Raw genomic sequence first — 13511 nt, 5'->3', positions numbered from 1 at the left:
CCATGGTTTGGGAGAGGTTGGGAAGCACTGGTCTATAGAATTAGTTAATCAACAAAATTCTACTATTGTTAAAATTCCTGTTTACAATAAATTAAAGTGTTTAGTAAAATATGTTAGAAAAAATCTCTGTCCGAGTGCTCCGGAAATTAATTGTTAAAGTTGAAATTTCAAAATACCCTGACAGGAGCCTGAGGGGCTATCTTCATCTAGCCCAAGTTTGAAAACTGTTCTTGTCGACGGCATATCCCAACACAGATATCCACAGGGGTCTTTATGGCTTTATTTGATGGCGTGATGTAGAAGATGTGTGCTGATGTACAGGTGAACAATGGCACGGTAGGACAAGGCTGGCCACCTACAGCAATAAAAGTATAGCAACTTCACACTGGTTATCTGCATTCATGCTGTTTATCTTTCTATTCGTTATGGAATCTTTTTAATTAAAATTATTTTATTTACAGCTTCTTGTATTCCTTGGGTAGAACTTTTCCTTTTTAAGCTTTACTTTCCAGGTGTACAATCCATCACATTCAGTTGTTGTACTAATTTTGTCTTATCTGTTTTTTTAATGTATCAAAGAAAATAAAAGGTGATAACTTTGAAAGAGCAAAAAAAAAAGAAGATGAGATTTTACATGAAATCACAGCACAGACCATTGGAAAAATCACTCTGCTATCACTTGGGTCATAAAGAGTCAAAAAGTCTCTTTTTGGTTTAGGATGGTTGATTAGAATGATGAAGGGTGTCGTGTAAACCACTTTGCTCACTACATGTCTCTTAGAAAGAAGCAGCCGAGATCTCTGGACAGAGCTTAATGTGCAGCTTCCTGCAGATGGTGGACAAGAATGGGAAGATCGGAGCCAAGAGCTGGTTTGCCATTTCCAAAGATGAGCCTATGATTCTCTACATGTACACTGCTCCACAGGTACTGAATGGCAGGGTTGATGCAAGTTTAGGGTGGGTATACTAATGTTAACTGCTTATCTTCAGTATGTAAGCTAACCAATAAAAGCCTCTCTGTAGGGGTTTCTGTTTCTTTGGGTGGGAGTCTAGGAAGTAAGAAGATCCATCGTACCAAGACTTTTTGCAGTCTCACTGTTTCCTATGAAGAAGACTAGAGACTTGAACTGACACTGAGAAGTTACAAGATGAACCTGCTGACAGCTTTGAAGTACAAGAGGTTTCTCACAGTTTTGTCCCAGCCAGTGGCACAACTATCTTCACTGAGGCCCATTGGGGCTCAAAGTGACAGTGTGGTTCTTGCATCACAAGGCTTTATTATTAACATGCTTGCCAACTTAACACAATGGAATGGAATGTTTAGTGATGTTATCATTCCTGCAACTTCAGAAAGCTTACCGTATATACTCGCATTTAAGTTCTCCCGTGGATAACTCTGGGCTTGATTTTACCGTATTATTTCCAGTATTTTATAATATCGATCATATAAGTTGAATGTGGAAAACTCACGCTCTTGGTCCAAAAGATTATAATATGCTAACGCCCACCTGAGAGAGTAACCACGGATTACACTGCCTTTTTTTTCTATGTATTGTGTGTATGTGACCACACAGTAATACCCGAACTATTCCAAAGCGACATTCTCACTGTTTTGTGTTTTTTGTATCTCACATTCTCATACACCTTTATCGTAAGAGCATCCCTTATCTACGATGGAGCATTCAATCAAAAGAAAATATGAAGCTAAATTAAAAGACATTGAAGTGGCGAAAAAAATGTAAAATGTAAAAAAAAAATTAAGTGTCATATTTTGGAACAGGTATATAAGTCGGGGTCTGATTTTATGATCGAATTTTTGGGTTTCAAGACCGGACTTATACACGAGTATATACGGTAATTATGACTATTGACCTTTTATATAGCTTATGTGCTTGATGCATCTCAATGATTGTGTTCATTTTTTAAATTTTACACAAGGGGGCCAAATTTATTTTTTTGCACTTCGACCTATCAAATTCTAGTTACACAAATGGTCTCAGTATTATGTGGAGTTGAAGAAGTTTTTTCACGTTCTTTCATGGGGAAAATTTGAACATTTTGTTGTTGGTAGATGCCGAAAAGGGCTCAGTATCACACCAGGATGGGCTCAATGGATTGAAGCGGTTTGGTCAAAGTCTCAGGGCCCTGGTATTTTGCAGTATCTTACATAAGAGGCATGGCAGTGACCTTTACTCAACTAGAAAGTTCTACCAGTTTTCTCCTCTTAGACACCCGTGTCAGTGTGGAGATTTGCACAGGTAATGAGTCGTTGAGGTGGAATTCATATCCTACCTTTGGTCATTCACCCATTTGATTTTCAAAAGCAGTCTTATTCAAGGCAGGTGTTTAAGGAAAGATCAGTCCAGGAAACCCTCCATTAGCAGGGACAACCTTTTCCAGAAACAGTTTAATCCAATTATTCCTGAATAAAAGAAAACACTAGACAACATGTTTTTTAAAGGTTTTGCTTCCAATAAAAGTTTTGGTGAATATGATAGACAACTTAATGCTGAACACAGATATGACTATATCATGCAGGAAGTTGGAGAAACATGAAATTTAACTTTAATTTTTATTGAATTTAGCGTGTTCACTCGCATATTGATCATGACACATTACATTAGTTCAATTGAGCTAAAAGTGCGTTGCTGTTGATTTTTGTTTGTACTCAGCATCTGATTCCACTTGCCCTGATACTGCCTCTCCATTCTTGCAATGTCCAGTTGAAACCTTTCACCACGTTCATCACTGGCTCTACCAAGATTAGCTTGAAAGAAGTCCAAGTGTGGATTCAGTAAATGATTCTTTAGTGACATGTTGTGCTTCATGGTTTTGTAAGCTTGAAGGATGTTGTCAAACAGCTGAACGTAGTTTGATGCTCTTTAGTTGGCAACAAAATCCTCAACAACATCCTTCATTGCCTCTCATGAGACTTCATTGGCCCCTCTAGCAGATCTTTAAACTGCTTGTCATTGACAATGCATTTGATTTGTGGACCTGATCTTGGCATCAGTTATTCATTAGAAACATCTGTCTCAAATATCAAAGTCCAAGCTTTATGTGAAGAGGTATTCAAAATTGTCCCTGTTGGTTTGAGAAGTGGTTTATGTGCCACACTTTTCTGCCCTGGAACCAAACTCTTACAGAGTGGCCAGTTCTTTTAATTGCGATGAGACTCTTTAGCATGGCTGCCCCATTCACAAATTAAATAACAGTACTTGGTATATCTGAGCTGCTGTGCCACTACTGTTAGATCACCACAGATGATCCAGTTGTAGTTGTTGTGTTGTAAATGTACACTTATAATATGGGAGGAAATCATAAAAATAGGCGATTACAATACAATGGTACAGCAAGGTAAAGTTTAGTGGTGATTTTTATGATCAGTAGGCCAAAATTCAAAAGATGCACACAAAAGCATTCAGGAAGCAAAATCTTCATTGCGATCAGTGTCTCAAAAACATATAAAACATTCACATGGACATCACAACAGATAGCTCACAAAGATTGGACCCTGGTCTGAATTCCTTATGGGCTGCTGTGTGTGCGGAGTATGAATGTTTTCTGAATGCATTTACAGGTTTGCACCTACAGTTTAAGGGCATCATGTTAAACAGTGCAATTAACGCACTTTTGAGTTGTTGTCAAACAGTCGTTTGCCACCTACTAGCTGTCTTAAAAAATGCCATAAATTTTGATAGAACAGTTTTCTTTGAGCTCTAAACTGAGATAAGGTACAATACGGGTTTTGTCAGTTGTGGCCATTCTGGAAAACATAAGAGTTAATTAGGTCTTCTGTGCATATCATGCAATGAAATTTGTAATATGCAACAAATATAATTAATAATTAGTGCATCACTAGAGATGAGCAAATACCACTGAGTTTGCTTCGCCATGAGTTTGATGAAAACCTGGAAATTCTGGGGAATTTTGAAATGTATTATAGTCAGTGAGGAAGAAGAAACTAAACTAGATTTGATTGGATTTTAGTGGTCTTTTAAATGTCCCTGAGGGTTAGGGAAGAATTTGCCAACTATGCTGGGCAGATTATTGTGGCCAGAAATGTGCCTTGAGCTGTGAACCACTGTCCGACCGTGCCTCCCCGAGATACAATTATACTTGGTTGCCACAGTTCTCTTAGTCCTTTATCTCTGTGCATCTCCATTGTTTCTATCACTACAACTAACTAACACCCACAGAGCCTGTTATGTAAGAAATCAGCGCTATATACTTAGGGGGGCTGTCCCTGTCACTACCTGATCTGCACTGCTTAATTCAGCAAAAAAAGCACAGCATGCAATGAATCTGTACAGAAAAGCAAAGTATTTTCATAATATTCTGGTTATGGTCAGCTAATATCCTCCTCAAATGAAAATATTGCAATCTGTGTATACACATGTGCAGTTCAGATTGGGCCATGCTGTAAAGTGTAATGTTGAGTTAAATTTCATGCAGGGAGCAAATGTGGCCTGGGTAGCAATCGGGTAGTGACATCAGGAATGCATGTATATGCTGTTAATTATTCAAATGTGTGAGAAGTAAATCGAGCAGCAGCGTAACATGTGAAGTGGAGTACGCTTACAATACCCATGCCTGAAAGCTTGCATAAGCTCTAAGCATATTCAACGCAAATTAGGCAGACAGCACAGATTGGGTAGTGACATCCTTAACCAGCATTTGCAATTTTACCTCTGTGATATCATGCTGGCCTTGCAAAGCATTGTTTGGCACTGGGAAAAAAAAGAAATAATGTAAGCAAGCCAGACAGGAAAAAAAATTGGCAAATCCAGTGAGTTCTCTGCCAAAAAAGATTTGCTGAATTTCACTGATCAACACTATACCTCACTATGATTAAGGGTTTAAATGATTGTGAGATGTCTCTGATTTTGTTAGCTATACTCTCCACCCGTCATATCTGTAGGTTTAATCAACTGCGGATCAAAAATATTTGAAGAAAAAAATCCAGAAAGTTCCAAAAAGCAAAACTTGAATTTGCTGCATGCTGAGTACTACACTGAATCCACACAAATGATGTGATGTGTAGGCATACTGTGCAGGACACCACTTTGATGTGAAGGACAAATAGTTGAAAGCCCTCCACTCTCGCCCCTGAGGGCTCACCCACATAAACTTTGTTATGTTTTTTTCTTTCTCTGTAGTCATATTTGATTGTCTTCTTGGTGCTACAATAGAGGCCATGAGCAATTAGAAGATTAGAACAATCTAGAAGAGAGCAGGCCATTCAGCCCAACAAAGCTCACCAGTCCTATCCATTTAATTCTTCAAAAAAAACATCAAGTTTTGAAATTCCATTAAGTTTTACTGTCTACCACACTACTTGGTAGCTTGTTTCAAATGTCTATGGTTCTCTGTTTATAGAAAAACTTCCTAATGTTTGTGTGAAATTTACCCTTAACAAGATTCCAACTGTTTCCCTATGTTCTTGATGAGCTCATTTCAAAATAACAGTCTTCATCCACTGTACCATTTCCCTTCATCATTTTAAACACTTCAATCATGTTCCCTCTTAATTTCTTTTACTTAAATTGACAGAGCTCACCTTTTTTAATCCTTTCTCATAATTCATCCCCTGTAGCCCTGCAGTGAACCTAGTCGCTCTTCTCTGGACTTTTTCTAGCGCTGTTATGTCCTTTTTGTAGCCTGGAGACCAAAACTGCATACAGTACTCCAGATGAGGCCTCACCAGTGCGTTATAAAGCTTGAGAATAACCTCCTTGGACTTGTACTCCACACATCAGGGTGCTATATAACCTAACATTCTGTTAGCTTCCTTAATGGCTTCTGAACACTGTCGGGAAGTCGATAGCTTAGAGTCCACTATGACACCTAAATCCTTCTCATAAGGTGTACTCTCCATTTTCAGACCTTCAATTGTGTATTCATACTAACATTTTTACTTCTTATGTGTAACACTTTACATTTAATAACATTATACTTTGTCTGTCATAAATCTGCCCAAGCCTGTATGCTGTCCAAGTCCCACTGTAATGATTTAACAGATTCCAGATTATCTGCCAAACCACCTGTCTTAGTATCATCTGCAAATGTAACCAGCTTGTTACTTATAATATTCCTATCCAAAACATTTATATATACCATATTAAAAATAGCAGCAGTCCTAGCACTGACCCCTGTGGACACCACTCTTAACATCAACCAATTCTGATGAGGTTCCTCGCACCATCACCCTCTGCTTCCTGAGTCTGAGCCAATTCTACACCCATCTACTTACCACACTCTGAACTCCCACGTCTTTTAGTTTGATGCCCAACCTCTCATGTGGCACCTTATCAAATGCTTTCTGAAAGTCAAGATAAATAATATCATAAGCTCCATTTTGATCATACTTTGTTACTTCCTCATAGAATTCCAGCATGTTAGTAAAACACGACCTCCCTCTTCTGAGCACATGCTGACTGTTCCTAATAACTCCTGTCCTTGCCATGTGCTGCTCAATCTTATCCTTAATAATTCCTTCCATTAATTTTCCTGTGATGCACTAAATGGTTACTGGCCTATAGTTGCTTGGATCTGCCCGGTCACCTTTTTAATATAACGAGATAATATTTGCCATTTCCCAGTTCTTCAGAATCTCCCCATTGCACAGTGACTTCCTAAAATTTGTGTCAAGGGTTTATATATTTACTCACTAGCCTCCTTAAGAACTCAAGGGTAAATACTGTATTACTGATCCTAGCGATTTGTTTGATTTCAGCCTATTTAATCAGAGCAGTACTTCTCCCTCTATGATTTCTAAATCACTCAGTACAGTACCTCCTTAGTAGTTCCGTTTACAGATGGAAGGCTATTAACTTCCTCACTTGTGGAGACGTCATAAAAATGCGAGTTTAGAGCCTCCGCTATTTCACTGTCTATCTTTTAATTCCCCTTTACAATTCTTGATGCACTTCACTTCCTCCTTGACTGTTTTTTAACTACTAAAATACTGAAAGAATCACTTTGGGTCGTCTTTTGCCTTATCTGTTTTATTCCTCTCCAAATGTCTTTTAGCCTTCCTAATATCCTTCTTAATGGTTGCCCTCATGTTCTCATATGCCCCACATTTCACTTTGGAGTTATTAATCTTATACGCCTTATACAGCTGTTTTTTTTCCTTTGCAGCTTCTTTTTTTTACCTCTTTATTAACCCACTGCTGAGTTTTTAAAAATGTCCTATTAATTCCAAATGTATTTATGTACCTGTCCTTCAATACGTGTAAAACATTTTAAAACATGTTCCTCTGCTCCTCGACTGACTCTGCACTTAAAAACTTATCCCAGTCTATCTTCCTTGATCTGTTCAAATCTTGTTCCACCAAAGTTTGACTTAACAATTTTAGTCTTTGCATCCGCACTCTTACAAAACACTGAGAATTGTATTATGTTATGGTTACTTGACCCTAGTGGTTCAATCACTTCTATACCCTCAATTCTATCCTGATTTTTACAAAATACTAAATCCAGAAAGACTTCACCCTGCGTTGGTGTTTTAACGTACTGTGTTTGTGACTGTGACAGGGCCAGCCTGAGAAACTCCCTAAACAATCCATGTGATTTGTATAAAGTGCAGAGACTAAATCAGTGATAGTTCAAAGGCTAAGAGGAAGCACAAAATGCTATCTCTCAATGAGAAAAATAAAATCTTAGATCATTACAAAAGTGGCGTGTTCCTTGCTGTAGTGGACCGTAAGGTCAGTAAGAACAAATTGAGTATTCACACAATGAGGTCGAGAGAAGTTGAAATTTGTGCAAGGAAGTAAGCAATCTGGAGGAGGATGTGTGTAGATTATATGCAAATACTACACCAAAAGTATTTGCATATAACCAAAAACTAATTGCAGTTGAACTTTATTAAGTCTGTATACAAGGGACTTGAGCTTCCACAGATTTTGGTATCCACATGTGGTCCTGGAACTAATCCTTCATGGATACCAAGGGACATCTTAATTTTCATATTTCACATCTGGATTTAGTTTGCATTTAGATGTTTTTTAGCTTTTAATATTCAACAGGAGCTTTTAAAATGTCAACATCCAGAAACAAATTAGGAAAGCAAAACACAGCCAAGCCAAGAAACTTGCTGGAATAATCTGGCTACAGAGAGAAAGTGCAAAGAAGCTTTTATAAAACGCACAATGCTGCTCATGCGTTCATGGACAGTCTCTCTGTCACATCTAAGGGTGTGTTGTTGGATGTCCCTAAGCCAACTAGGATGAGCTGTAGAGCCAAGACGTCAGCCACAGACAAGGAACCCACCCTCAATCCAGCGGTACTCGAGACTCTTTTTATGACAACATAACAGTCTTTTCAATAAGCATCAAAAGACAAGAGGGAGAGAGAGGTCAGGAGCACATGCTGATACAGCGCATAGCCGCACCCACAACATGACAAACCAACTCAGGACCCCAGGTTAGGACCCGAGTGCAGCCATACGACGGGTGACACCTCAGCACCACACTAGTTCAGATGGAGTGGATCCCGTGTGAGGTTTTTAATGGTGGCTGGAGTGCCAATTTTGCCACCAACTCCCAGGTTTTTCCCTGCAGGTTGGAGGGCCTACATGAGGTCTGGATGCAGATTAACGTCATATGCAGGACAAAAGCCAAGCTTAGTGTTATTTTTCTATAATGTTTGAGATATGTGTTTGGGCTAGAATTAGAATCATTTTCAGCAAGCATGTGTCCCTACAAAAACACACAGTGAAATGCCACAGCAAGAAAGGTATAGGAATACTTAGTAAAACAGTAAGTAACACCAACAAACTCCGACTGTACTTCAGCGGATGCCACTACACTTGACTCCTTTAGGACGGACATGCACTTTGTGATTTTTCTCATGTATTCTGACATCAGGAGATCAGGTGCTCTCTGACTCTTTTAACAAAACATTTGTACTGGTAGATAATCAGAAGCAGGCATACACTAACTGATTACACGGGGAGACATAAAATGTGAACAATCTTATGCAGCTGGCTACTGAGACCACTAGGTGAGCCATGCAATTTGAAACTGTGAAGAATGACTTCAGTGAAATTAGAACTTTGTCAGGTAGAAATTATGGATGAATCCAAAGGGAGAGTTAAGAAAAAGTACAAATATTATGGTGATTTGTCAAATGTACAAGCATGCAGTGTTAATAGGGATTAGTTGCTGCTGGACAGTGTTCTTCTATATGTCTGCTTTGACCTGATTATAATGTCTTTCCAAAGCAATATCATATCATGGAAAGGTTCTCTTGCCACAGATTGACTAATTTGTGCTCCTTGCCATGCTTCCATGTATGTCTCTCAGCCTTGCTTGCAAAAGCCTAGACACAGAGTGACCTTCTGATTGGTCAAAGAGCACTGAAGCACAGAATCAGCTAGCATGACCTTTCACATCTGATGAAAAAACCATCAGAGGCCAGTAAGCCACTCAGATCAAGTCCAAACGGATCTTATACCTCAACCCTCAATGACTTTTGTCCTATTTTGAAAAACAAAATGGAATCACATATTATTCCTCCATACATAGAGTTTCAGCTTTCATTCGTAGACAGAGGTTAATGAAAAGACATTTGAAAACCAGCAGACCCCCATGACCTTGTGTTAGGGTATAGCGGGTTGGACAATGATTGACTGACTGGGAATAACAAGATGATTTTTTTTATAAAATCATATTTGTGTTGTTTTATGATGTTTTGCTGAGGAGCACTTTTTGACCTGCAGTTCCCAGTGGCGTAGCTCGAGTTCGTGCCGCTCAGGGCGGGGCGGTGCTTCAATTTACCCCCCTTCAACATATCTGAACATGTTAACTTATTTAAATACAAAATTAAAATGATGTATAAAGAAAAATTAAGATAAATTTTGCATATATTTACTCATATATAGAGAAACAGCAATAATTTTTCACATATAATTATTTATAAGCATCATCTAGACAAGAATATAGTATAGACGCACTAATAGGCCGTGTTCTAGTTATTAGTTTAATATAATTATGCTGCAAAAACCAGAACCAGTGTAGTGTACAAGTAATAGGTGGGAATGTTTTCTGTGCAGAACAAGAACGTATTCGGATTGAAAACTAAACAAAATTCTAAATTGTAAATTAGTTCTTTATCTTCCAAGAAATTATTATTGGTGTAAAGTTTATGTTTATTTTTGTTATTGCCTCATAAATTTCAACTGCTGTGTCTGATGCCGGCACAGAAGGACAGTCTGAAAATTATTTTTGAAGCATTTGTGGATAAAAATCAGAGAAGTTTACTTTTTTCATTCATGAGTGATATTTTTCCAAACCCTGCTGCTTACACATGAATTGTACTGAGCCTTTTGGCTAATAATGCCGCCCCCCAAAAATGTGCCACCCACCCCCTCTGCCCACCCCTGGCAGTTCCAGCTTCATATACAGTAGAGTACTTCAAAACCATTGATGACACATGCATTTATCAGGGTGCTATATCAACCCACTCTTCATGGTTTTAGGGTTGTGGTGGACTACAGTCCATGCTGGCAGCACTGGGCACAAGGCCAGAACCAGCTCAGGACTGGCCTGCTTCATCCAAATCAGGGTGTTGGCTTTGAAGGGCAAGAACTCATCTCACCAGCATGAGGCACATCCCTGAACAAGGTGCTTATTCATTGCAGAGCCCAATTGCAAACACACACCAACACTCATACCATCTAGAATGTATGCAGTGGGAGGAAATTAGGTAGGTTCAGAAATGGATGGATGGATGGATCACCTTTTATGCATAGCATTCTTCCATAATTTTCTAGCACATTGTAAAGGGTGGTCTTTAACATAACATCTTATATGGTCATTACATCATCTGCATGCATAACTACAGTACATACATGAAATACTTAAGCAAAAAACTTAAACAATGAAAGACTGAAGGCTCACATGTCTTCAGATAATACAGCTGGATTTATCTCTCAAGACTGCAACGCAATGTCCATAAAGTTCAGGGGGTTGTTCATGTAACTTGTGAAAAGCTGCAGGCTCCTTATTATTGAGGAGTGGACTTAGCTTATTATGGTCAAGAATAGAAGACTGAACAACTCAATGGTGGGTATGTTAAAGCTGACATTCATGTGACTTTCAAGAAAGCTGATGGCCCCAAAGAGCTCAAGCCCATGATGGTAAAGGGAGGGAAACTGACCAATCCCACAGTTCCATTGCAATAAAGGTGGCATTAAAAATTGCAGTCAAAAAGGCAAACTCTACAAAGTGCCAGATGCCACTGAACAACTTTAAATTTGAAATACTTAGATGGCCTCACTGCCCCAAGACTCTTGACTTAACCCTATATAGAGTCTGTGCGGATAAAGGACACATTTCCAAAAGTATGCCAGTTATCTCTAAATCAATGTGGTATGAGTAGGTGGGTGTGCTAAAGAGTGTACCCTGCAATGGAATGGACCCATACCTGCCCAGAGCTCGATACCGACAGGATAGGCTGTGGCTCCCTGCTACAATGTAATGGAAGAAATGGGCTCAGATGATGAATAGATTGACATATGAAATGTCCATAAACTCAGACTTTTAGATTTCTGATCAAATATGCAACACTGGAAAGATTTAGGGTAGACAACATACAGTAAAATAACACATAGACAAAAGTTGAAAACTGAAATTCAGAGATGAACCTTCTAGAAGGTTCCTGGTTGTCACCCGCAATCCTTTCCAGCTTCTAGTATTGCCAGATGCAGGTGACAGAGCAGAAAGCTCATCATGTATTGTTTTTTTATTCTCCTTCTCGTCTTTTTACTATTGCAGGATGTGAGAGCCCAGAGCACCATCCCTTTGCTCGGATATGAAGTGAAGGAGCTTTTACCTGGGGAAAACTCCTGCAGTTTCCAGTTAGTGCAGTCAACGCAGGTCCTGACCTTTGTGGCTGAAAGTGAAGAGCACAGAGAACAGTGGGTGAAGACAATCCACCAGGTGGCGCATGGCCAAGGACTCTGGCTTCTCGAAGACTAAACTAGATGTAGCTCAGACAAAATAATCTTTGCTTCTTGCCTTGTCTGTTAACAATAGGGATCACATTTAGAAGACCAGAATTTGAGGGAAATACCTAAAGTGAAGTAGCCAAATAGACGGATGTTAATTTGCCTGCGCATTTATTACTGCTTCTACCTTGGAGCAATTGGGTCAATGTCCAAACTGCGGCTGAACTGCAAAGGTTTGAATAGCATTCTGTGAGTGTGAAGCATGAGCCCTGAATGGAGTGCACCATTTAGGAGGTGTTCCTGCCTTGTGGTGCATCTCTGCCTCTGGGTAAAAGAAGTATGGGATGTATGGATGATAGATGGATGGATGAAATCATTGGAAGGGTGTATTATGTGTAAAAACAAATTTTTAAACTAGAAACAGCACATTAAAACAACTACAGCAATGTTGGGACATCAAATGCAACTTCTCTTTTGGGGGGCTCTTCTAATAAGATGTCTTAAGTCTTGGTTGAACTGACAATCTGAAAGTGTCAGAACAGCTAGTATGGAATCCATTTTAGGAAATCTTCCTGCCTCCATCAAAACTCCCCAGGCAAAAATATTTGTGCCGTAAATCAGTTTGTGCTTTTGTCAAACAGGTAATTAGTTGAATAATGGGAATGCTGGGTATAAAAAAACAAAAACAAATTACATCGCTTTTCTACATAGTCACCTTTGTTTGCGATGCAATATTCCCAGCGTCGTACTAACTTTTTAACGCCCAATTACTACTCCTCCCGCCTTCACCGTTTCCAACGAAAATATAAAAGTGCGGAAACGTTTTGAACATCCCTCATATAATTTCACCCTGTAGCAGATCCTGAAAAACTGGTAGCTTCAGTCAGATTTGAATGTAATGCTTTGATTAGTAATCTTGTATTGTTACAAACCCTACTGAATGTTGTGCTGTGGGATGCAGCACTATAGTATTATTATTATTGTTATTATATTACTATGAGGGCGGCACGGTGGCACAGTGGGTAGCGCTGCTGCCTCGCAGTTGGGAGACCTGAGGACCTGGGTTCGCTTCCCGGGTCCTCCCTGCGTGGAGTTTGCATGTTCTCCCCGTGTCTGCGTGGGTTTCCTCCGGGCGCTCTGGTTTCCTCCCACAGTCCAAAGACATGCAGGTTAGGTGGATTGGCGATTCTAAATTGGCCCTAGTGTGTGCTTGATGTGTTTGTGTGTGTCCTGCGGTGGGTTGGCACCCTGCCCGGGATTGGTTCCTGCCTTGTGCCCTGTGTTGGCTGGGATTGGCTCCAGCAGACCCCCGTGACCCTGTGTTCGGATTCAGCGGGTTGGAAAATGGATGGATGGATGGATATTACTATGATTTTCATTTGTTTGTGTGTTTTTCATCAGATATATGTTCAAGCTCCTTTTCATTATTTTGTAATTTGTTTTTTAATTTTACTAATCTGGCTTTACCCCAAAAGATATAGCCAGACAATAAAGTTTTTAGACTGAATCGTGTTTTACTTTAACTTATTACACAAAGCAATGGCGTTTGCAAACT

General features: G+C 39.4%; 1 protein-coding gene across 2 annotated transcripts in view; it reads left to right on the top strand.

The window, feature by feature from the left end:
• Window positions 1-12829, top strand: part of LOC114648168 (FYVE, RhoGEF and PH domain-containing protein 2-like) — an 81694-nt gene extending 68865 nt beyond the window's left edge. For both annotated transcript variants that reach the window (XM_028797041.2, XM_051924643.1), the window contains 2 exons: window positions 782-925; window positions 11784-12829. In XM_028797041.2, the coding sequence (XP_028652874.1) occupies window positions 782-925; window positions 11784-11987 (348 nt within the window). In that variant the 3' untranslated portion in view covers window positions 11988-12829. The remainder of the gene's footprint in view (window positions 1-781; window positions 926-11783) is intronic.
• Window positions 12830-13511: the final 682 nt, after the last annotated feature.

The sequence above is a fragment of the Erpetoichthys calabaricus genome, chromosome 3, assembly GCF_900747795.2.
Source record: "Erpetoichthys calabaricus chromosome 3, fErpCal1.3, whole genome shotgun sequence".
NCBI classification, from domain to species: Eukaryota; Metazoa; Chordata; class Cladistia; order Polypteriformes; family Polypteridae; genus Erpetoichthys; species Erpetoichthys calabaricus.
This window is presented reverse-complemented; position numbering and strand designations above follow the sequence as displayed.